General features: G+C 45.5%; 3 protein-coding genes across 13 annotated transcripts in view; 1 reads left to right on the top strand and 2 right to left on the bottom strand.

The window, feature by feature from the left end:
* CDAN1 (codanin 1) overlaps positions 1 to 5,876 on the bottom strand; it is a 35,658-nt gene extending 29,782 nt beyond the window's left edge. Inside the window, exons 1-3 of one of the 2 annotated variants that reach the window (XR_005933996.1) lie at positions 5,723 to 5,870; positions 2,242 to 2,942; positions 429 to 653 (exon numbers count right to left, since the gene is read on the bottom strand). Coding sequence is in view for 1 of the 2 variants with exons in the window: in XM_030033591.2 (XP_029889451.1) it covers positions 429 to 653; positions 2,242 to 2,942; positions 5,723 to 5,824 (1,028 nt within the window). In the remaining variant the exon portion in view is untranslated. Of the gene's footprint in view, positions 1 to 428; positions 654 to 2,241; positions 2,943 to 5,722 lie in introns of both variants that reach the window. The other variant, XM_030033591.2, reaches the window with a different exon arrangement.
* A 161-nt stretch (positions 5,877 to 6,037) lies between these two features.
* LOC115349366 (myb-related transcription factor, partner of profilin-like) lies at positions 6,038 to 11,238 on the top strand. Its single transcript, XM_030033577.1, has 2 exons — positions 6,038 to 6,807; positions 7,694 to 11,238. The coding sequence occupies exons 1-2, from the start codon at positions 6,318 to 6,320 to the stop codon at positions 8,350 to 8,352; spliced, it is 1,149 nt and encodes a 382-aa protein (XP_029889437.1). The 5' UTR covers positions 6,038 to 6,317; the 3' UTR covers positions 8,353 to 11,238.
* A 1,751-nt stretch (positions 11,239 to 12,989) lies between these two features.
* TTBK2 (tau tubulin kinase 2) overlaps positions 12,990 to 20,742 on the bottom strand; it is a 106,355-nt gene continuing 98,602 nt past the window's right edge. For 7 of the 10 annotated variants that reach the window (XM_030034746.2, XM_030034815.2, XM_030034806.2 and 4 more), the window contains one exon: positions 12,990 to 20,579. In XM_030034746.2, coding sequence (XP_029890606.1) covers positions 20,111 to 20,579 — 469 coding nt within the window. In that variant the 3' untranslated portion in view covers positions 12,990 to 20,110. The remainder of the gene's footprint in view (positions 20,580 to 20,742) is intronic. The other 3 variants (XR_003926272.2, XM_030034784.2, XM_030034797.2) reach the window with 3 other exon arrangements.

Below are 20,742 nucleotides of genomic sequence, written 5' to 3'. Positions count from 1 at the left end.
TTTTCTTCAAACCAGACTATGCCTTCCATCACAGGTGCAATCTTTAAACACAGCCTAATTACACCAGCTCAAACCCACTTGCTTCGCCTGTGCAGTCTAAGGAAAGCTGCACAGGAGATAGCCACGCGTGCAAGTCCACGAAGAGGCAATCTTATGAAAGCAGTGAGGACTGACTAAACTTCTGATGATAAAGTAAGGGTCGTTGTTTCAGAGACAGCACACCTCTAAAATGACAAACACGGGCTAGCTGCATTAACATCCTAGTATGATACCGGAGTCACACTTGGTTTTAGGCAAATTATAGTTTAAGGTCACCAATGTCTGTTTTGGATATTCCTCTGATCATTTGCACTCTGATATTGGCACCACCTTAAGACAAGAGAATTAAGAATCAATACAAGCCTATCACCACTCTGCTCAGACTGTACCGTTCTTTCTTCAGCATCTCCCTCTCCTCTTGAAGGCTGTTGCTTATCACTGATGTAAGGTTTCCTTCCTGGACAGTGGTAAAGGCCTCAAGGCTCGACGCAGATGAAAACCGAGCAGCTGGAGACTGGCTGACAGGCGTAGAAGTGAAGCACATCTTTGGTTTTGAGAGGGGGCGCTCAGCACTTACAGGAGTTGGGTTGATTCGCCGTGATGGTTTGCTTTTGCTGAAAAAGTGAGAAGCAATTCCACTGAAATCAAGCTAAACTACAAAAATAATTAGGTCTCAAGACAGATATGCATGCAACTCTTCCAGAAGAACCTAATGCTAAAATAAAATGGATACCAAGTCAGGATATTGAATTTCTAAACTGTACGTACAGTTGCTGACTTTATTCTGGTCACTGAATAAAAAGTCGTGGAGCTACAGACTGCTACAAACAGCCTGCTGACCCGTACTGCAAAATTAATTATCAATCATCAAGCCACAGAACAGATAACACAGTGCCACACAACTCTTCCAAACATTTCTAATTTGAGAGGACAGGATATGCCTCATTTTAGTAAGAAACTAATTCACCGGCAGTTTATAACACAACCACGAGGAAAAAAAAAAAAACAACCAAAACCAATCAAGCTGCCATTGTCTACCAGTAAAAGTCGAGGCTCCCGAGTTACCATAGGGCCTTTAAGTTTAGGGAAACCCAACCCTCCTGCATACACTACCTAGATTTGTCCTTCAGGAAGAGGCTCTGTAACGCAGTAAGAGACATACTGGAAATGAGATACAGGAACATAAAGCATTACAGTTCTCAAGGAAATGCTGGTTGCTACATATTAATTGCTATGACGTTCTCAAAATCACTATAGTGTTGGCTTCCAAACACTCCCTGACCTCTTTCCTAGTTGGGCATAGTGCAATTGAGGAAGAGAGACCTACTGTCTATGCTGGAAACACACCTTATCTCCCTTGGCCAAAGCATCATCTAGAGCATCATCTAGACCCAGCACCTGGATCTGCTGTACAGACCCACAGACTCATCACTTTTCAGCTGGAATTTTGCATGTCCAACTAGAAAGTCCCACTTTCAGAGACCACTGCCTGATATATGGAGCAAACAGGCTGACATGAAAACCTTATGTTTGGTAATGAGGATTTTAAAGAGTAAAATCTCAAAGAGAAAGGGAAAAGGACTGAGGCAACCACAACACAAACAGCTGCCCAGAAGCTAAGCCAAAGTCACCGGGGAGACCAGGGCTTGCTGCAGACCAAAGACAATACAGGCATCAGCTAGCTATTTTGTCCATGATCACACGGCACAAACGAAGCTGCACGCTAACATCTGTTACCAGAAGCCACAGAACATCAATCCAAAAGCCTTTTTTTACTAGCATCAGTAAAGCTGAAGAGCCTTCCAGGACCGCTCTTCATTAGCAATTGCTATTGTGTTAAATGAGGAATGTGAAGAGCCAAGATAATGCTGACTTGTTAGAACATGCAAAGACAAAGATGTGCTCAGCTTTGTATCAGCTGGTCTGTGCACCGGTAAGCTGCAGGCGGCATCACAAGAGAGAGGCTAAAGAGACATCTTGGGTGAGTTCACAGAGTAGAAACCTGACTACCCGTTGAAGCAATATTCCCCTACATGGCAACCATAACAAAGCAGTTCTGACCAAGAAGCCCAGAAGCCAGCCCCCAGGTATTGTTTATTACAGCATCTTCTGTACGTGGACACACACAACAGGATGAGCTAGTCAAGGAACAGTAACCTGCAGCACAATCCGAATGAGACAGCGAGGCAGACTTGCTCTTACTTTGTCCAGCCAGAGGCAGCACCCATGGGTGGAAACTCCTCCAAGTTGTTAAGATTTAGCTGGCTGGGTGGGGATCTGGCAGAAACAAGAGACGCTTCACTCCGCTTCCTTCTCCCTGCGCTCCATGATACACTGTCATTCTTTCCATCCTCCTCTTCAGCAAGGGAACGCCCCAGATCCCGAGCTACCTGCCGGCCAGAGGCACTGACTGAGCTGCTGCCTTTCCTTCGGCCTCGTCTCGCTGGCAGGGCTTCAGGTGTGGCTGTGAGGAAGCTCCCCAAGCTGGCCTTCTGAGATGACCTCTTCTCACCATGGTTAAACACAGGGCTGTACCCAAAGCTCGGGCTGCTACTGGAGACCATGCTAGGGAAGTCACTGCAAGAGCTAGACAGGTTTGACCCAGAAAAGGAAGAGGAGCTGCTGGATGCTGCAGCAGGAGAGAAACTGGTATCTGTGGTGCAGGTGGTCACCGAAGTCCTTTGGGAGAAGAGCTGCACTCGGCTGCTGGTTGCGTGGCCTGCCCTCCTTTCTGATCCTGTCCTTTGGCTCCCATGGGCCTTGGAACTAGGAGTTTTAGCAGGAGTAGAGGGTCCATTAGTCAGGATCTGGCTGGTCTGCTCCCTTAAAAAATTTAGCAGAAAAGGCACAAAGTCTTTCTGAAGCAAACTAAGAGATACCAGCTTGTCATGGATGTGGTTCTCCTACAGGGAAAGAGGACAAAGCATTAATATAAAGGTACTACCCAATTCTTTCTTTCCATGTGCCCAGACTCATTTAAGTAGTAACTCTGGGATCGCAATACACAACAAAAAGCAACATGATTTGTCAAAGCAGGTCACTGAAATTCAAGCGACCTCAGCACCAGTCATGGATCTAAAACTCAGCCTCCACACAAGCCATTTTGGGAGAAGTTTTCAGATGGAGTCATTCACTTTGGTCTCCGACTGGGAAACAGTGGAACTGTTCCATAGAAAGAGCAGTAATACTTACTGAAGCTGTGGCCAGGGAGAACTTGGAGCAACTGGCACCCCTAAGTCCGACATTTCAAAGAGACAGATACTGAAGCAGCTAATTCTAATAGAAAAATCTAAAACCTGCAACTTCTCCATCCCCTGTTTGTCTCTGAATGCCACTGCTTCCACAGAGGGGTGCTGTAACAACAACTGTTAAGGCACTTTGAGTCCTGAAGTGCCAAGTACAAGACCAAAGCTGTCCTTCCATTTCCATTAAATAATTTTTCTCCCTTGAGACCTCACAGAGGTCTAAACAGAGACTGTGCAACTTTAAGGTACATGAAGTGTATACTTAAGAAACTTAAACAACAAAAAAAACCCCCACTACAGACTCAACACCTTTAAAATCTAAACAGGCGGGGGTGATCTTACAAGGATAGACCTAGACAAAAAAAGACTTCATGTTACATGCATAGTTCAAAGTTTCATACATTGGGTAAAATTTCTTTTGTTCCTAACACTGCACCAGGTTTCTGTTTCCTCTCAATGGGATTCAGCAACATTTGGAACAACAGAAGCAGCTCTTACAGGCAGCAATTTATTCCTTACTAATATTAAAATCACAGCACAGATATTCCTCTTCATTTATATTCACACCTCCACTAGATGAAAAGTCAAGAGAGCAAATGCTATTTCTGAAGGACTTTTTTGTATGAAAGGAGGCAGTGAAAGCATGGCCATGAGTGGACTCCTACAATCCTCAATACCTATGCTGAAATTCATATTCAAAAGTGTGAGACCAGTTCAGCTTCCTGGAGAAGCATGAGACTCCAACACAGCCTCGCTAACAAGCCAAGCAGCCAAGGCTCACTGCTTCAGCACTCTAACACTCGGTGAAAAAACACAGGTCAGAACAAAAACACCATGAGGTGTCAAGACGACCCAACTTCTTACCAGCTCCAGTCCGAAACTGCCACGAAAGCCAGAGCAAGTCGTAGCCTACCATTTCCTCAGGTGCCCCCCTGGGTGTAGCGCAGAGGCACAAAGACAAGTACAGTCTGTGCTACGCACAAGGTCAGGTAGTTTCTCCCGCTTCTCAGAGCACAACCTGCTTTCACCCATCTTTCTCTCTTCAACTTAACAGAGGTTTGGCTCCTCCACAGACGGGTAACAGCAAGCTGTCAGCAGGTGCCAGCCTCCCACTTGCTTTCCCACGCTGAAGCAACTGAGCTGCTCCCAGCAGCGAAAGGCAGTTGTAAATTCCCTTGCAAGGGCAAACTTTTCAGCCTCCGCACCCCTCACCCACGCCGTGCTGGCTGAGCTGCCAGCGCCTCAAACTTCATAACCTCCGCAGGTCTGCTTCTGCAAGGCACAGTTTAGGAAATACCGGACAACATAAAATGTTGGTCCTTTCTTCCCGCACAAGTTTAGGATGACAGTGATACTTGACTAACCCGTGTGGGTGACAGCAGCGAGTTTTGATTTTAATTAATACTAGGTAACGTGCTCTGAAGGGCTCAGGCAGAAAATGCTTTAAAGGCAACTTGCTTCTCTACGTTAAGAGTGAAATACAAGCACTCGTCCATCTGTGGTTACAAGTGCTTTTATTACCACAGGAACCCAAATCTGCCAGCCATATCCCCTTACAAAACTCGGCCTGCTCAAACCCAGCAAGAATCCTCTCCCAGCCCTGAAAGATCCCCCTCAACGCCTAGGCAGGACAGGCGACCGGTCGGGAGACGCAGCGGCGTTTGCACAGAGCCACGCACCGAGCCCTCAGGACGGAGCCGCGCCTCGGAGCGCGGGGCCCAAGGCTCGGGCGCGGGGCGGCATCGCAGGCGGACTGCGCCGCCCGCCCGCCCGCCCGCCCGCGCGGGGCCGGCGACAGCTTCGTCCATGTCTCACCGCTACTTTCCCCGCCAAAGGCGCGGGGAGCGTCACCCCCTCGTGTCACCGCCGTTCCTCAGGGCGCCAGCCGCCCTCCCCTCCCCTCCCTCCGGTCTGCCGCTCGCACACGACAGCCAAGGGACCGAGGCACCGCCTTCGCGCCGCGCTTCCCGCGCGGCGACCGCAGGGCCCCCGACCAGCCGCTCCCGCCCCGCCGCCGCCTCAGCCCCGCAGCCACCGCCCGCCGGAGGCCGCGGCCGCCCGGCCCAGGCAGCGCCGAGCTCCCGGCGGACTCAGCCCTGCCGGTTTTAAACGGTTTTCACACCGCCGCCAGCCTCTCGCCGGGCAGCTCCCCGCCGGCGGCCTCGCCTTCCCGCCGCTCTCCTCAGAGCCCGCCCGCGGGCGGGGGCGGTGCCGCCGGCTGTTAGACGGAGCTCGGCCCCAGCTCCCGGCCGCAGACGGGCTCCTCACCGCGGCCGCGGGTCGACCCACGCGGGCTTAGCGCCGGGGCGGACAAAATTCCCCGCACGGCCCCGGGGAGCTGGGGGGAGGGAGGCGCGGCGGCGGGCCCGACCCCGCCGGAGCCAGGGCGCTGCGGGAGGGAGGGCGGGCGGGCGAGCGGGCGATCCGCCGCGCGTTACCTCAGCTGAGCGGGAACCGGGGCCGGGGCCGTGCCGGAGCCACCGCACCACGGCGCCGACCGCCACCTCCTCCTGCAGCAGCAGCTCCAAAACAGCCGCCATTCCCGGCTGCTGCTGCCGCCGCTGCCGCCGCCGAGCACGCGCACAATCCGCGACGGGGGGCGGGCCGGCGCCGGCTGCGGGCGGGCGAGCGAGCGCGCCACGCGCGGCCGGGCGGGCCCCGCGTCCGTGATCGCGTCCTCCCCCCCCACGCCGGGGCGGGGCGGGGCGGGGCGGCGGCGGGGATTCCCGCCGGGGTAGGCGGGCGGGGGGGCGTGGCCGGCGCGGGCCGGGGCCGGGGCCGGTCCCCCTCCCCATGTCAACACGCGGGGCACGGGACGCCTGCGCTGGCCCGTGCGCGTCTTTTCCTCTCATGCGCGGTATTTGCTTCCCCAGCAGGGCTCGGGGCCCGGCCTAGCGGCGGCGGCGGCACCCGCGGGCCGGGGCGGGGGAAGGGGCAGCGGCGCCCCCCGCGGCTCCGCGCCCGCCGGCGCCAGGCGGGGGGGGGGTGCTGCCCCGGCCCCCCCCCCCCCACCACCACCCCCCGCGGCGGAGGATGGCCGAGGAGTCGCCCAAGCGGCGCAAGGCGAATTTCAACGAGGCGGAGACGGAAGTGCTGATCGAGCAGGTGCTGAAGCACGAGCAGCTGCTGTTCGCGGCGGGGCCGGGCCGCGCCTCCCCGGGCCAGAAGCGGAAGGTGTGGGAGCTGATCCGGCACAAGGTGAACCCGGTGGCCGCCTGCCCCCGCGACGTGGAGGACCTGAAGAAGCGCTGGCGGGACCTGAAGCGCCGCGACCGCAGCAAGCTCTGCCGCCTCTCGCAGGGCTGCGGGCCGCCGGGTCCCGCCGCCCTCGGCCTCCTCCTGGCCCCCGAGGAGATGCCGCCCGCCGCCTCGCCGCCCGGCCGCCGCCACCACCTCCACCACCACCACCACCACCACCATCACCACCACCGCGCCTACGGCTCCCTGCTGCCCGCCGAGGCCGTGCCCATCGTGGGCGGCATCGACACGCTGGAGCTGCCCGGCGCCGTCGTGGGGGAGATGGGTGAGTTGCGGGACCGACCCCCGCGGCGCTGCCCCGCGCCCTCCGCCCGGCGTGTCCCCGTCCCGCCCCGTCCCGTCCCGCCGCGGCCGCCCCGGCAGCCGCTTCCTCGGCCTCCGGGGGAGGAACGGCGCTGAGCCGCGGCCGCAGCGGGCTCGCCGTTCGCGTACCAGCCCGCGGGCGGGGGGGCTGCGGGTCCCGGCCCCGCCTGAAAACGCCTGCTCGGGATAACCACCTTCTCTCCTTGGGAGCGCCGAACAGACGCAGACGCACGCACCTGGCGGCTTTCGCGCTGCGGGTCCAAAAAAGCGCGTCAAAGCGGCACCCGAAGCCGTAGCGGATCGGCCGCCGATGAGGCGTTAGAGCCCGCCGCCTGCGGTCGCGTCTCTAGCGCGAAAAGCCGTGCCAGCGTGCGGTCCTAGGCGGTCAGTACGAAGTGCTGCGGGCACGTCACTTCGTATGGACCAGGGAGAGGTCGCCTTAGGGCGCTGAAACGACCACCTTCGGTACCAAGGGATTTCTTGCAGTCACGGCGTTTCGGTAATGCCGTTACTGGTTACCGCGTGCAGGGCGGAGCGTGAAATGAGCTTGCAACGAGCTCTGTCTCGTGGAACCTAAAACCCGGCTTCCGTGGTGGGGCCGGTGAGGGATCTGTAGTGTGCAAATCTGTGGTTAACTGGCGAATGCGCCTTCGGGGTTTTCTTCCCACCTGTCGAGGTAATGTGCGTTCTTAAAGCACCAAAGGTAACGCAGCAGCGCGAGTTGTAGAGTCTCGGTTCAAGGACTAAGGTTAGCCCTTAGTGGACGAGCGCACGTTTCGCTGACCGCTAAGGTTGTGAGGTTTCTCACTGACTCTCCTTTGCTTTTCCTCTCCCCCCATCACCTCTAGGGTTTAATGACAATCCCGGCCCATCTCATCAATCCGGTCTTGAGAAGATGAACCTCAAAGAAGAAATAGTAGTGAAGGTGGTAGAGCCAGAAGAAAGCTCTGAGGACATGGCAGTGGTTCCACCTAGCCAAGAACAACTACCTTTTCTGGGGACATCAGGCGGTGGTTCCTCTGGGAAAGTAAAAGCCAAAACAAAAGGCAGGTCCCAGGCAGACCAAAATGAAATAACTGAAGAGGACCTCGTGCAGATTCAGCAGACCCAGATGCAGGTGATCCAGTCTGGCTTTGACAGTGTCAACCACAATCTTCGGCTGCTGCAGCAAGGCATGCAAGAGCTGAGTAACAGCCTCAGCATCATGGCGCATACACTTGTTGCTATCAAAAACGTCTACGTGAAAAACAACACTGGCCCGACCACGTATGCCACCACCTCTACTCAGACCACAGCTGGGTACCTGAGCCCGGGTTCCCCCCAGGTCTCCCCCGCTGAGGACAGAGGTAGAGCGCAGGTGGCTGGAAGCAGCAGCAGAAGCAGCAGCTGCAGCTCCAGCTCCATGTCACAAGAACCAGGTCCTTCCGAATTTCCTAGGCCCCCCCTGAGAACCATTAAGAAAGAACATCCAAATGGCTGCTACTACTTCTGCTTTGCAGATGTGTGAAAACTTGAATATATGTAAAGTGACTGTGGTGTTAGGTGCTGTTGTATGTTCTGCTCCGGCTTGTGACTTCAAAGGAGCAAAGTGGACTTGCCTCCCACATTTTTCCCAGTGGGAAACATTTCGCTATAGGTGGCATTAAACACTAATTACCAGTCTCCTGTTTGTTAACTCTGTTGCAGTTGGCTAATAATTTTCTTCCGTTCTCTTTATCCTCTTACTCTCTTAAAAACAAACAAAAAAACAGATTTATTTTGACTAAGACTCTTGTCTGTATCATCCTTTGTTTTATGTGACCTTTTGAAAAATAAAAGGCATGAGAGTTGGGTAAAAAAGTAACATTATCGTTGGTGACCAGCAGGAGCTGTCTTACACGAGTTGCGCAGTTTTTTGATTAAACAAACGTCAGAAGTAGTTGGTTTTTTTAAGTACTTGCTTTTTCTGATTATAGTGTTGGGGGTGTTTGCTTGGTTGTTGGTGGTTGGGGTTTTTTTTAAGCAAGTCTGAGCTGTGCAAGGCATCGCAGGGAGAGTTTGACATACCTGCTTAACTCTAGGAATGGTTTAGGACTGAGCTGTTGATTCATGAATGTACTCCTCAGAATTCACACAGCACTGCTCCACGGGGCTATTGTTCATATTCCCAGGTTGTCAAATACACTTTTTCCTCAAAGGCATTTTGTTTTACTGGACTAGCAGGGTAGGCTCCTTCTTGTCACATGACTAAAGCAGAGAAATACAGCAAAAAATAGTAATTGATGAGTGATGCCTGGTTTTGACATGGAATAATTTTTCCCCATATGGTTTATAAGCAGGCCGTATCTTCCAACAGATTTTGCAAGCCTTCTGGGATCAATACCACAACATTTGAAATACAGAGAGCAAGAAAGTTTCTGTATTGTTTTACATGAAACAGAAGTTAGATTTGCTGTTAAACAAATTGCAGGAGGCAGGGGCTGACTTTGCTCCAGGCAGAACAAATGCTCCTGCATAGTTTATGAAGCTTTCATTTTCACCTATCGGAGAGATGAATAAAATCTTCCATTCTCTTGACTATATATCCAAGGAAGAAGAAAGAGGAGTTGGAGCAAAAAGTAACCTGTTAAGTGTCAACTCGGAAACAAGCACAAAGGAATCATCCTAACGTGAAAAAGAAAAATCTCCTTTTCACATTCAGATAGGAGAAGAATATTGTCACTGGCACTATTCTTAAGATGTGTTTAAGGCTGGTATGTCTAAGGCTTATACATTAGAATTGCTTTACTTTGCACAGTTCAAAACTAGCAGCGGTGCTGTGTTCATATGTCCAGTGTCCATACTGGAGGGGAAATAAAAACCCTCTCATCTGCAATTTTATCCGATGACCTGAAAAATCATGCACGTCCTCTTCTTAAGCATTTATCACCAATATTAAAATTCTACAGATAAATTTGGCCAATAGCAATGACTAGCTGCCTCTAGTTTTCCAGTCATTTTGCTCAAGCATTCCCGCTGCAAGAATTCAGGAAATACAAATGACGTAGAGAACGGCAATGCAATTGTCCCTCTCCTAGCAGCGTAAGAACATGTAATCATAGGGTAAGATATGTCATTTTTGCAGTCAGCTTTGGCAGAGCACTATGCCATATGAAAATGTACTTTTAAGTACTTTCTTTTACTTCTGCCCTTACGCCATTATGGTGTACCAATCACACACACACGCCTCAAAAACTGACAGCTGCCACCTAATAAAACGTGAACTAGTCAATGTTGCTATCAAGTGTTTCCCTTCAGTGTCATAGATAGAGTAAAACACGGAAATATCTCACAAAATTAACACATAAACATGTACAGCACATTGCTAATTGGGATTAATGCTTTGAAGAAGAGGAGGTTCTCATTTTCAGGTTTACCGTAACAAAAGGAGATGGTGTGGGTGACAGGTATCACTACCGTATTCATAAATTGCTGGTTTTAAAAATGGGGAAAGGACTAATACTAAATCTGATTTTTGAGTCTATGTTGTTAAAAGCTTTCCAAACTAACTGGCTGGAAGCATTATTTCTCCCCCATTAGTACAGATGGGCTCTCTCGAGCAGTGTTTTCTGTAACTCAAGAAGGTACCCTTCAATTTCTATTTTGTTCTCATGGACAAAGCAGCCAATTAATGCTACTGTGACATTCCAGGTAGATTAGCAAAACGTGATCTAAAGTTTCCCTGGTCCTCTTGGGCAGCAGTGTGAGCTTGTCCAGGTTGCAACAGCCAATTCTTACCTGTCTGACTTTCTTGCAATGTTTCAGTTCTTTCTCCAGTTGTTAATTCTTGAATTTCGCTTACTACAGCATTTCTAGGCCAAAGGGGACAGATGTGCAGTCATTTGTCTTAAACATTTCTTGGTACAGAGGAAACCACAAGATGACAAGAACCCACAGCCTGGTGCAATCCCTGGCGCGATCTCTATGGTGCAGGCACAATGAAAGATCGACTGGCGGTCACGGCACTTAGCGGGGGCACCCGACAACTGACAACCCCCTAAGAACACATCTGCATGCGCAGCGGACTGGAGACATCACACGATCATCATGTGGGTACCAAAGTCTACGTGGCAAACGTGCCGTTGCCTTGACTCGGACTGTGTAAAATGGTACCATCAGGAGCTGGGGGGGGGCCCCCCCACCACCAAGACACCAATAATCGAGAGGACCAACAGGATGCCGCTAGATCCATGGGTGGTGATATTTTCTTTGTCTGTCTCTGTCTCTCTCTCTCCTCCTCTCTTTATCAAGTTGTGAAAGACATGTAGCAGGGGACTTGTTTGTCTAGTTGAGTTGTCCAGTTAAGTAGTTGCCATTGAGTTATTGCATCTAACCTCATGCCTTGTATTTTGTATTAATAAATTGTTAAACTGGTTGGCTGGTGTCGTTTCACCTTAATTCAGTCCAGGGGTATCACGAACTTGGTCGTTGGTCCCAAGAGGAGGGAGGCCATCCTAAATGACTCCTTTCGGGCCCCAACATAGGCAGAGCTGACTTGTGTGCACTACATAGCTTCCTCAAGTTCGAGTACAAATTTAAATGAGAGGCAGCTACAGTACAAGTGCAGGGAAGCACAGCAAGATCCGAAAAGCAGAGTGGGCAGATTGGATCTCCTGTATGAATGAAGATGACAAGCTAGGCAATGCTGAAAGACACTTCAGTGGCCAGACAACCACCAGACCTCAACATCGATCTGCCACAGCGTCTTTGTTCCAATCTTGCTTCTTCCCCCCAGTCTGTCAGTTATACCGCTAATGTATACTGGAGCCAGATCAAAACCACTCTTCCATTTCTGGTATGATCCAGATTTACGTAATGTTTTAAACAAGGAAAGATACTGAGCTACTTGTCGCCAGTACAGAGTGTGCAAATTTGTTATTTTCATCTTCATATTAATAGAGGTGGCTTGCTATTTCTTTATGCGCCCTTTCTGTGATCAAATGATGGTTCTGTTGGGAGCACCAAAAGCACATACCATCCAGAAGCATGCCATTAAATTTCTGGCTGCTCTTAACAGAAGATGAAACATCATTTTCTTGGAATGTTACTGAGTAAATGAATTCCCAATTTGTTTCCTGTCGTGTGAAGCCATTTGGGCTATTTATATAAATGACAAGAGCTAATGACCTGGTCAGGAAACTTGATGAAAATACTGCCAATGATTTGAACAAGGGCAGAGCTGGCTTTTAATTTGCCTTACATACAAGGCATAACAGTGATAAGGCCAAGAAAGAGATCCAGGGAATTTTCTCCAATTCTTCTGGACTTCCCTAAAAACCTTGTTCTGCTGCATAAAGAGCAGGCAGTATTTTCCACAGCATACAAGGACTAAGACATGCAGGCACATAAACCGCAAATAAAAATTGTGATGATATGATACTCTACTTTTAGCTAGTTTTACTAGAAAGAGAAATGAAAGGATCTTGGGGTAGCTTAACACTGCATTTCCACATAGCATAAACTGCTCAGATTCAGTAACAACTTCCGTTTATTTATTTCTCTGCTATCTGCCACTTCAGTGTATTGTACAGAAGATGACAGGTCTCCTCAAGAGGCTGTAAAAGCTCAGTCACTACATCCAGACAGCTGATCGCCTCCAAAGAAATCAAGTACAGTGGCCTCTGACTAAATAAGAAAATATAATTTTTAAGGGAAAAAAAAAAAAAAAAAAAAAAAGAAGCAGCAGCTGGCTTTTCAGAATGACAAGGCTGGAATCCACCATATTGTTACTAAAATTGATCTGATCTGGCTGTGGCAATCATTTATTGTTTGGCTGAATACGGACAGCATGGATAAGAGCAAGAGCAAATAGAAAGGGAGGTTTCTGAGGAGGCTGGTTGAGTTCTTCTATTCTTATTAATATACGACACATGAACCTACTAAATCAGTAAAACTTCCATTGATCCAATCATTCTGACTTGCAATATGAACATCTGACTCATATTACAGTAGTACCAACAGACACTTGCTTTTTCCTTTCTTGTAACAGAAAAAAAAAAAAATCACTGTCAAAGCACTTTCTCCATTTAAAGTACAGGGTTACAACAATAAAAAAATACTGAAAAAAATTCAGCTGAAGCTTTATAAATAATTACATCATTATACAAACACAATCAAGAACTGAAGTTTTGCATGCTGAATGAGTATTTTATTTAGAACCAGTTTATAAAAATAAAATACAAAATAATTTGAAAACAAAACTTAAAACATTGTACAAAGCCTTGATATGGTACAAATGAGAAAATAAATAATTACAACTTTATGTACAAATGACCATTACAAGGGCATTAACTCTTTATGTTCTTGGGTGCCTGAGCAAACTTAAAAGGAAAAGAATGGCTTAGAAGATTTCCAAGGAGTGGAAGAGAACTGCAATTACTGAGCAAGAGAATTTGAAGGACTCAACGTTTGTCTTCCTTAATGGTAACAAACAATCTTGGAACTGCATTCCACTTAATTTAATTATGCTGCAGATTTTACTATTGAGTACTTAATTTCTCATGGGGTGACAACATTGTATTTTTAATTAATACACAGATTTCATTCTTTGTGGTATTGCCCAGAGATTTTAGATTAGCAGCCATTGGCTGGCAGCTACAAAAAGTCAGTACTTGTCTGAAGGCATTGCTGGTGATTTCCTTAATTTACTAGTTTGGATATTCATAGGAAAGCATTTGAAAATTGACATCTCTTACCACAAGCACTGCAACTCACCTCTGGGCTGAGTCTATAGAAAGAAAGTTAGAAGCTGGGGAAGAATTTCAAATCTTGCTTTCTAGCCAAGGAAAGAAAAGAGGATGCAGAGAAGGCTGCTAGGCAACCAATCCAGATCTCCAGTCAGAGGAAAAAGATGTGAAATAGCCCCCAAAATTCCACCTCACCTTGTGTCAAACCTTTATGACCTTGCCTGCCAGGCAGCAGATACGGGTTTAAAAGGATTTGAAGCCAGGCAGACCGAACTAATTACACTGTATCTTTTGGAGCAAGCTGGTCTGCTGTTATTACAGCTCCTTTATATAAAAGTTAGGTCAAAGATCAAGTGATCTCAAAAGGAAACAAAACATCTGTAACTCAAATTAATTCCAGCTGAATTCCCACAGACAGTTGTGGACGATCAGGGCATCATACCAGTAATCCACTTGTGGTATTGTTTTAGAAGAAACCAGTTTGTACTCCTGGCCAAAGCTGTCTCTCAGCAGTAATTCTTACAGAAAAGTAGAGATCAAAAGGCATGTCATGTCATAATAGTAATAAAAAAAATAAGCATCTTCCAATTTAAAATACAGCAACTGCAAATATGATATTTATAGAGTGAGTTTATTCCTTTAGTCCCTAAACAGGGTAAAAAACCTCAACAAAACAAGACCCTATACTGATTTTAATTAAAGTTTCACCTGCACAAGAACAGCAAGAATTCCCAAGGGTCCAAGCTCTTCGTGTAGAGGAGAAACAGAAGCAAAATACATCAATGACGTGCTAACATCTGGGTTTGTCGCTATTACTGTTAAGAGAGAATGTGTTACCAACAATGGAGAGTAAAATCAGCCTACATGTTCAAACCTGGATGGCTGGAGTAATCGCCAAGTTAATACATTAAACTTCAAAACAATACACTCCTATGCATTTTTCCTTAAAAAACGAACACCTCAAAGGTTAATATTTAAAAGCCTGATTATTTAAGCCACAGGAAAATGAGTGATAAAACTTTTTGGCATTTGACAGTATCTTAAGATAATTCCAGACAATTATTACACAATCCAGGCTGACTTTTATATCATCTCTCTTTTACAAATGTTGTCTGTAGGGAAGACTGGCTTCACGCAGAGAGCTGAGGTATTCTTGTGTGAGGTGCGTGTTTATGCAATTTGCATGTATTAGCTGAGAAATGTATGACCTATGCCTATGTGTTGCATGTAGTCAAAACACTGAACCTCGCTTCCTTTTGCCAGCGTTACCAGTTACTGAAAATTGCAGTAATTGCAACCAATGACATTTGAGCCAAAAGCAAAACAGCAAACAAAACCCTTCAGTTCACTGCCTACTAGGTTAGCTAAAAAAAAAAAATAGAATAAAAATATTTTGCACTGTTCCACAAGTCTCAAACATAGGAACGAGCATCCAAAGCTTTTACCAGATGAAGAAAGGAATCATGGATAATCGTCAAGACTTTTATTTATATAGCTGACCGTTCTCTGACCACTCCTTGCAGTGGAAAAGGATACAGAGAACGTGCCATAGGGAATCACGGTGTTAACGAAAGACACCTAAGCAGCCCCTTGCTCACTGGAATTGAGAAGACAGGCATGGCTCTCGTCACCTCACAGGATCAGTCCTGCATGAAAAAATTAAGATTAATATATTATAGGCCTATAATGAGAAACCAATTTGAGTTTGAGCTCTCTTTTTTTCTCCTATTCCTTTTCAGAAGATTCCTCTCTCATTAAACATATATATAAAAATTGGAGGCACACATCCCTAGTTTGCCATTAGACACTTTTAAGAAATTGGAATAATCACTTCTTATCAGAATTTATGCCTCTTGGTTTTCCACAAAATTGTTCAATTCATTATGGAAAAATTCTGTTTACAGGAAAGAGTTTGTACTGTAAGTCTGGCTTTGTCTACATTCTCATCAAAGGGAAAAGAAAATATTTTTTTAGAAGCATTATAGTCAACCATTGCCTAAAAGTTACTGCAGTAAGGACTTACGGGAGTTTTGCCCAAGTAGGACTATAGGATCAGGCCTTGTAATATGGAAAAGACATAGAATCAGAATTAGGGCATAGCAAAATTATGGTAGATGAAGAGGAGATCAGAGCAAATCAAAGCAAAACAGGCCTTGGCTCACTCTGGCAAATGAATTCCAGTGAACAGGATACAATAGCTGAGACTGTTCCTACCTATATGTATATACACACATATGTATGTATGTATACATGTTTCTATATAATATACAGTATCTATATAAGTGTATATATAGATACACTTATGTACAAATGCCTATATATATATATATAAAATCAAAATTGTGTGTTTTCCCAGCTATAGTTAATACCATAATACTACAAATTGTAAATGATAGAGCTCTTGCAAGTCTTTTTCAGATGTAAAATATTTCAAGCTATTTTTAAATATATAGGACCAGATCCTCCCCTTTACATCAAGACTGTTTAGTGAGGTATGCGAGAAAGCTTGATCTCAAACATGCAGACTTCAAGGCAAGAATATGTCCAGGTTTCCCAAGACAGGATGTGGCTGGTGCCTATAATGAACGCCCCGAGTCACTCCCCAGGGGTTTGCCTCCTGAATAATGGTATATAACTAGCAGTTAAGACCTCATATTGCTCCTGCCTTTGAGCAGTGAATTTTCTATGCTTACCGATCTTGCCTAAGCAGTAGACAGGTGCCTAGCATCATACAACTTGCCAGTGTTGCTCTACAGTATTACACCTTCTATTACTTTTAACACGATTTTACTTAATTAGTAATCGGCATTTGTAATTAATAATGAGGTTTATTAATATTAATATAGATTTTTGAGGTTGCAACTTAGATTATACCATGCACTACTGCAGCACAAAAGTTTGTGTAAAATGTTCAGTCTTTTCAAGTTCTATTTTAGTTTAAAGGCCTCATGCCTCAATTTCTCTAAAAAAATGCTCCAGAGTGCTGGCCACAACACAGGAAACACCATAAAGAGGAAACACGTGTGCGGCATCTGCATCTGCTACATGTCATGGCTCCATTGCACTGCCCTCCAAAGAAATGGAGGCTTGAAGAGGACAAAGCAACGGCTCCTTGAATTACATTGTTCCCCAGCTAAAATCCCTGGGTAAGCTGCTGTGTGCTATGCAGAATAACTGTAACCGGTTTGTACAATGGAGAAAAATCTTCACCGTCCCTGAAAATTTTTTGCAGATAACCCTCCGTAAACCATTCATTCACTCTGCACAAGGGCCACACACATGTACGTTGGTGTTTTTATGCAGAGTCAGTTGCATATTCAAATATTGAAGCTTACTCAGTTCTTGATGATTATACAGGCCCTCTAGAAATATTAAGCTAATATTTATGCATGAGTTGATCAGCTGACCATTACCTAACTACATTAATTGATTGCTACATTAGACTATAGTAAGCAATTCCGTAAACTTTTGCAGGGAGGGTATCAAGCAATAAAAAACTCCAGAAGAGCGGGTAATTCAAGATAAGTTATTCACAATCATTCCTCCGTTCAGATCTTCATGATTTTCTCACAAGATCCTGTTGAATCCACAGTAAAAAGCAGCTGGGGATATACAGTCCTTTTACCTTTTTCTGCACTGAAAGAAGCCTGGGTCATCAATCATGACTGATATCTCTTTCTCCGTTTGGCATAGTTTACTATTTTTACATTGGCAAGTAGTTCAAGTACAAGTGAATTTCTACAGCATTGATTTATTTTACATAGTAATGTGTAACAATGGACAAGTCTGTACTTTGAAGACAGCATAAAAAATCCTTAGGTGTAATATTCTTTCTCACCTGCAAAGCAATTACCTGTTTCTGGATCCTGCTACACTGGAGAGAAAATATAAACACCTCAACTTCAGCATTCAGGCAAGGATGCATAAAGCTGGTACCTATTAAAACTGACCAAGTTAATGTAGGAATGAGCTTACAAGACCATAATAAATGCTTTTCAGAAATAAGGAGGAGGGGAGGAAAAATAACCACAGGCTGCCACACCACCTTAGCAAATAATTCCAGCAGTGCCCAGGGCAAAAATATCACAATGGGACCAAATTCTCTTTATGGTGTACCGTAGGGAAACATGAGGAAAACAGGAAGGAAAAGATGGAATTTGTTGTTGACACAATCATCTGTTAGATATTCATTGACTGTCACTGCTCCTATATGACAAGTATTCATAACAATTAAGAATTCACATTATGAAATAAAAATTAATAACCACAAGCCCTATTTGTAATAAGAAGTAATAATACCTTTGAGTCTCTGTTCTTGTTCCCTATGCAAATGGACACACAAAATTATAAAGAAAAAAGCAAGCTGCAAGACAAAACATTGGCTGGTTGAGAAATCAGCAGTCCTTCAATCTTGTATCAAGGTATAAAGGCTATTAGAATTTGTGCATTCCAGAAATTTTGGGGGGGAAATAGAAGATGTAGTGCCAAAAGTATTCAGGAACTAACAGAAAGGGAACTGTATTATTTGTGGTCCATAAATTACAAATGAAAAATGAGAAAGAATGAGTTTATATAAGCATGTACATATATGTATATATATATATAAATATTTATATTATATAATTTACCATGAGGACATGCAATTATTGGTATAGCCCCTATTATACAATATAATACAAAGGAATAGGACTTTCCAATGGTACAGTTTCTTCAGAAAAAGCAGGTATACCCTACCTATTGCATTCATCTGTAGTGCTTGAAACCTGAATGAAATTAAGGTTCCACACTGTGCTACATTACGTATGGGAAACAATATACATATTCATAGTAAGAAAAAAAAAAAAAAATCAACATAGTCTGACAAAGCAAGTGAAATTCAGTGCAGCTCCAGGGCAGCTTTAATGCAGCATTAGAATGTGTTAGCTCAGAGCCAAAATATTCCCTTTTTAATCCAAAGGTATTCATTTGGCAGAGATTAAATAAAAAAGCACAGATGCTGGCTGAAGAGGCATATGACTACAGCAAGCAGATCAGTAACTGACAAGTCTCCTACACATCCAGCGTTCCCACAACAGGGATAATTAGGGAGAGCTGGCTGCATCTTTCTCAGGCTTGCGTTCTTGTGTGTTACTATTCCGACCCACTATTCTCTTCTGAATATACCAAAAGGTGCTGTACCGTTATGTTCCCTACAGAGATCCTGTAGAGCACAAGAGACTATTAAGTAACTACAAAACAAAGTTAGAGGAATTAGACACCACGGACTTTACTCACAGACAATGAAGCTTGGCTACCAAAAAAAAATTTGGGCAAAAGAATTACAAGAATCCAACAAAAAAGTACCTCAGATTGCTTTCTACGTATTTTGCTTTGATGACTAATATTCTTACCCAGATTCTGTACGGGTGTCAAGTATATTTCTGTCACCTATAACCTACCAAGTTCATGAAGTAGACAATCTCCTCATCTCTGTTTCTTCTCTCCTGTTTTTATAAAACAAATGACCAAAAAAGCAAACCTTGGTTGGTAATCATCTCTGCATGGTAAGATCAACTATTTAAATGATCCCTAACTAATGGAAAAACAAAAGCTAGCGATAACAAGGGTTCTTTTTGCAGTTAAGGGAAAAAAATGTACTTCTGTTTTCTAACTTGTTTTCTAACTTACATTGCAATTTATTGTAAATCTGTAACATTCAGTGAAATGGAGACATCTTCTCCTTTCTCTCGTTTCCTAGACAGGAATGCTTTTCCAAATTCTACCAAACACAGTTTGAAGAACCCCTACTATGACTCTCAAAGAAGTGTATGAGATAGAACTGAGAATTAGCTTCTTGGATCCTAATCAGTACTAAACAAGTAAGGATATAGCTATAAAAATACCTCGGTAAGTGTTAATATTAATTTTTAAAATGTCATCAGTGTGAAGAAGGGGCAAGGTACCTTCCTTAGGTAAAAAATCTGTGTCATGGTAGATGGGACAAGATGAGCACTGAGTGACTCAGAGATGTGTGCAGCTCAAAATAGAAGAGGCTTACAAGGTAGAAATACCATCATCTTCTAAATTGTGTGCTTTTTTAAAACTGCAAAGACATGCTTGAGCAGTACTTATCTCCCAAGTGGTGACGTCATTTTGGGAATAACCATTTCAGGTTTTCTTACATACTCCTTCAGTATGTAAGGCCTTAAATAATTAGGTGAAATCTTCTAGCTAGGTAAACTAAAAACATAGAAATAAATACCCTTTTAAAACACTCACCTTAGAGATATTTTTAACTCTAAATGCATTGCACCTCTTTGACTACCTAGTCATTCTTATCCTGGCGTCTACTTTCCCTCTTGTGGATCTGCTTGCTGCCTGCTCTTAGGCAATGCCTGGCCACTTATTTACACAGTATGGTTTCTCATGAATAGTTTATGATGCTTACTTTCTTTAAAAAGCGCAGATTCAACACCTTTTTTTTTAATATACTTTTTTTGATTATTTTTTTAAATACACAGTACACAGACACAACATGCATCAGATTTAGGAGGAGGCTTTATACCTGTCAAGGCCCAGTTCCTATCTGCTAAGCTTAGTGGTTGATTTGCTCTTTCCTGTGGGAGTCTTAGTGTTTGGGGAATGGTGGAAGGAACTGCCAGATCCTTTCAGACCATTCTTGCTTGGTTTGTTGCAGCAGTGCTCTTGTTGGCAGGATCTCCTAGAAGATGAGGAGCCTGAATGGCTAGGAGGTGATTTACTCCTCCCAAGATGTGGGGAGGAACTCCTCTGATCATGATGGGGTCTCCCAGCCCGGGACGGAGAAGAACTGGCAGTACGGGGTAAAGAAGAGCTCCTAGGGGAGGCACTGGGACTGCGTCGGGGGATGACAGGGCTTTTGGGTGGTGTTTTTGGACTATGTGGAGATCCTGGACTCTTACACTGGGTAGAACTCCTTGGTCTTTGAGATCCATTCTGTAGGATTTGAGCCAGACGAGAGATAAGATCTGAGTCCGAGCTGCTACTCCCTAGGACTCTGTACCTGCGTAACCTTAAGAAGAAACGAAGAAAGATTATTTCTGTTCCCATCTATTCACTAAAGTTCATATAGAAAGAAACACAGTATCACTAGAAACTAGGGATGAGCTTATATTGCAGACCAGACATCTGGAGCGGAACTTCCCTATAAGGTAGAGGTGTTTGGATCTAGGCTT

The sequence above is a fragment of the Aquila chrysaetos genome, chromosome 2, assembly GCF_900496995.4.
Source record: "Aquila chrysaetos chrysaetos chromosome 2, bAquChr1.4, whole genome shotgun sequence".
Taxonomy (NCBI): domain Eukaryota; kingdom Metazoa; phylum Chordata; class Aves; order Accipitriformes; family Accipitridae; genus Aquila; species Aquila chrysaetos.
Note: the sequence above shows the minus strand (reverse complement) of the source record. Positions and strands in the feature narration are given on the sequence as shown.

Excerpts from the sequence above, each read along its gene's own strand:
- LOC115349366 (XM_030033577.1), top strand. The coding sequence starts at position 6,318 with ATGGCCGAGGAGTCGCCCAAGCGGCGCAAGGCGAATTTCAACGAGGCG. Across the intron at positions 6,808-7,693 it reads CGCCGTCGTGGGGGAGATGG|GGTTTAATGACAATCCCGGC; the intron begins GTGAGTTGCGGG and ends CATCACCTCTAG.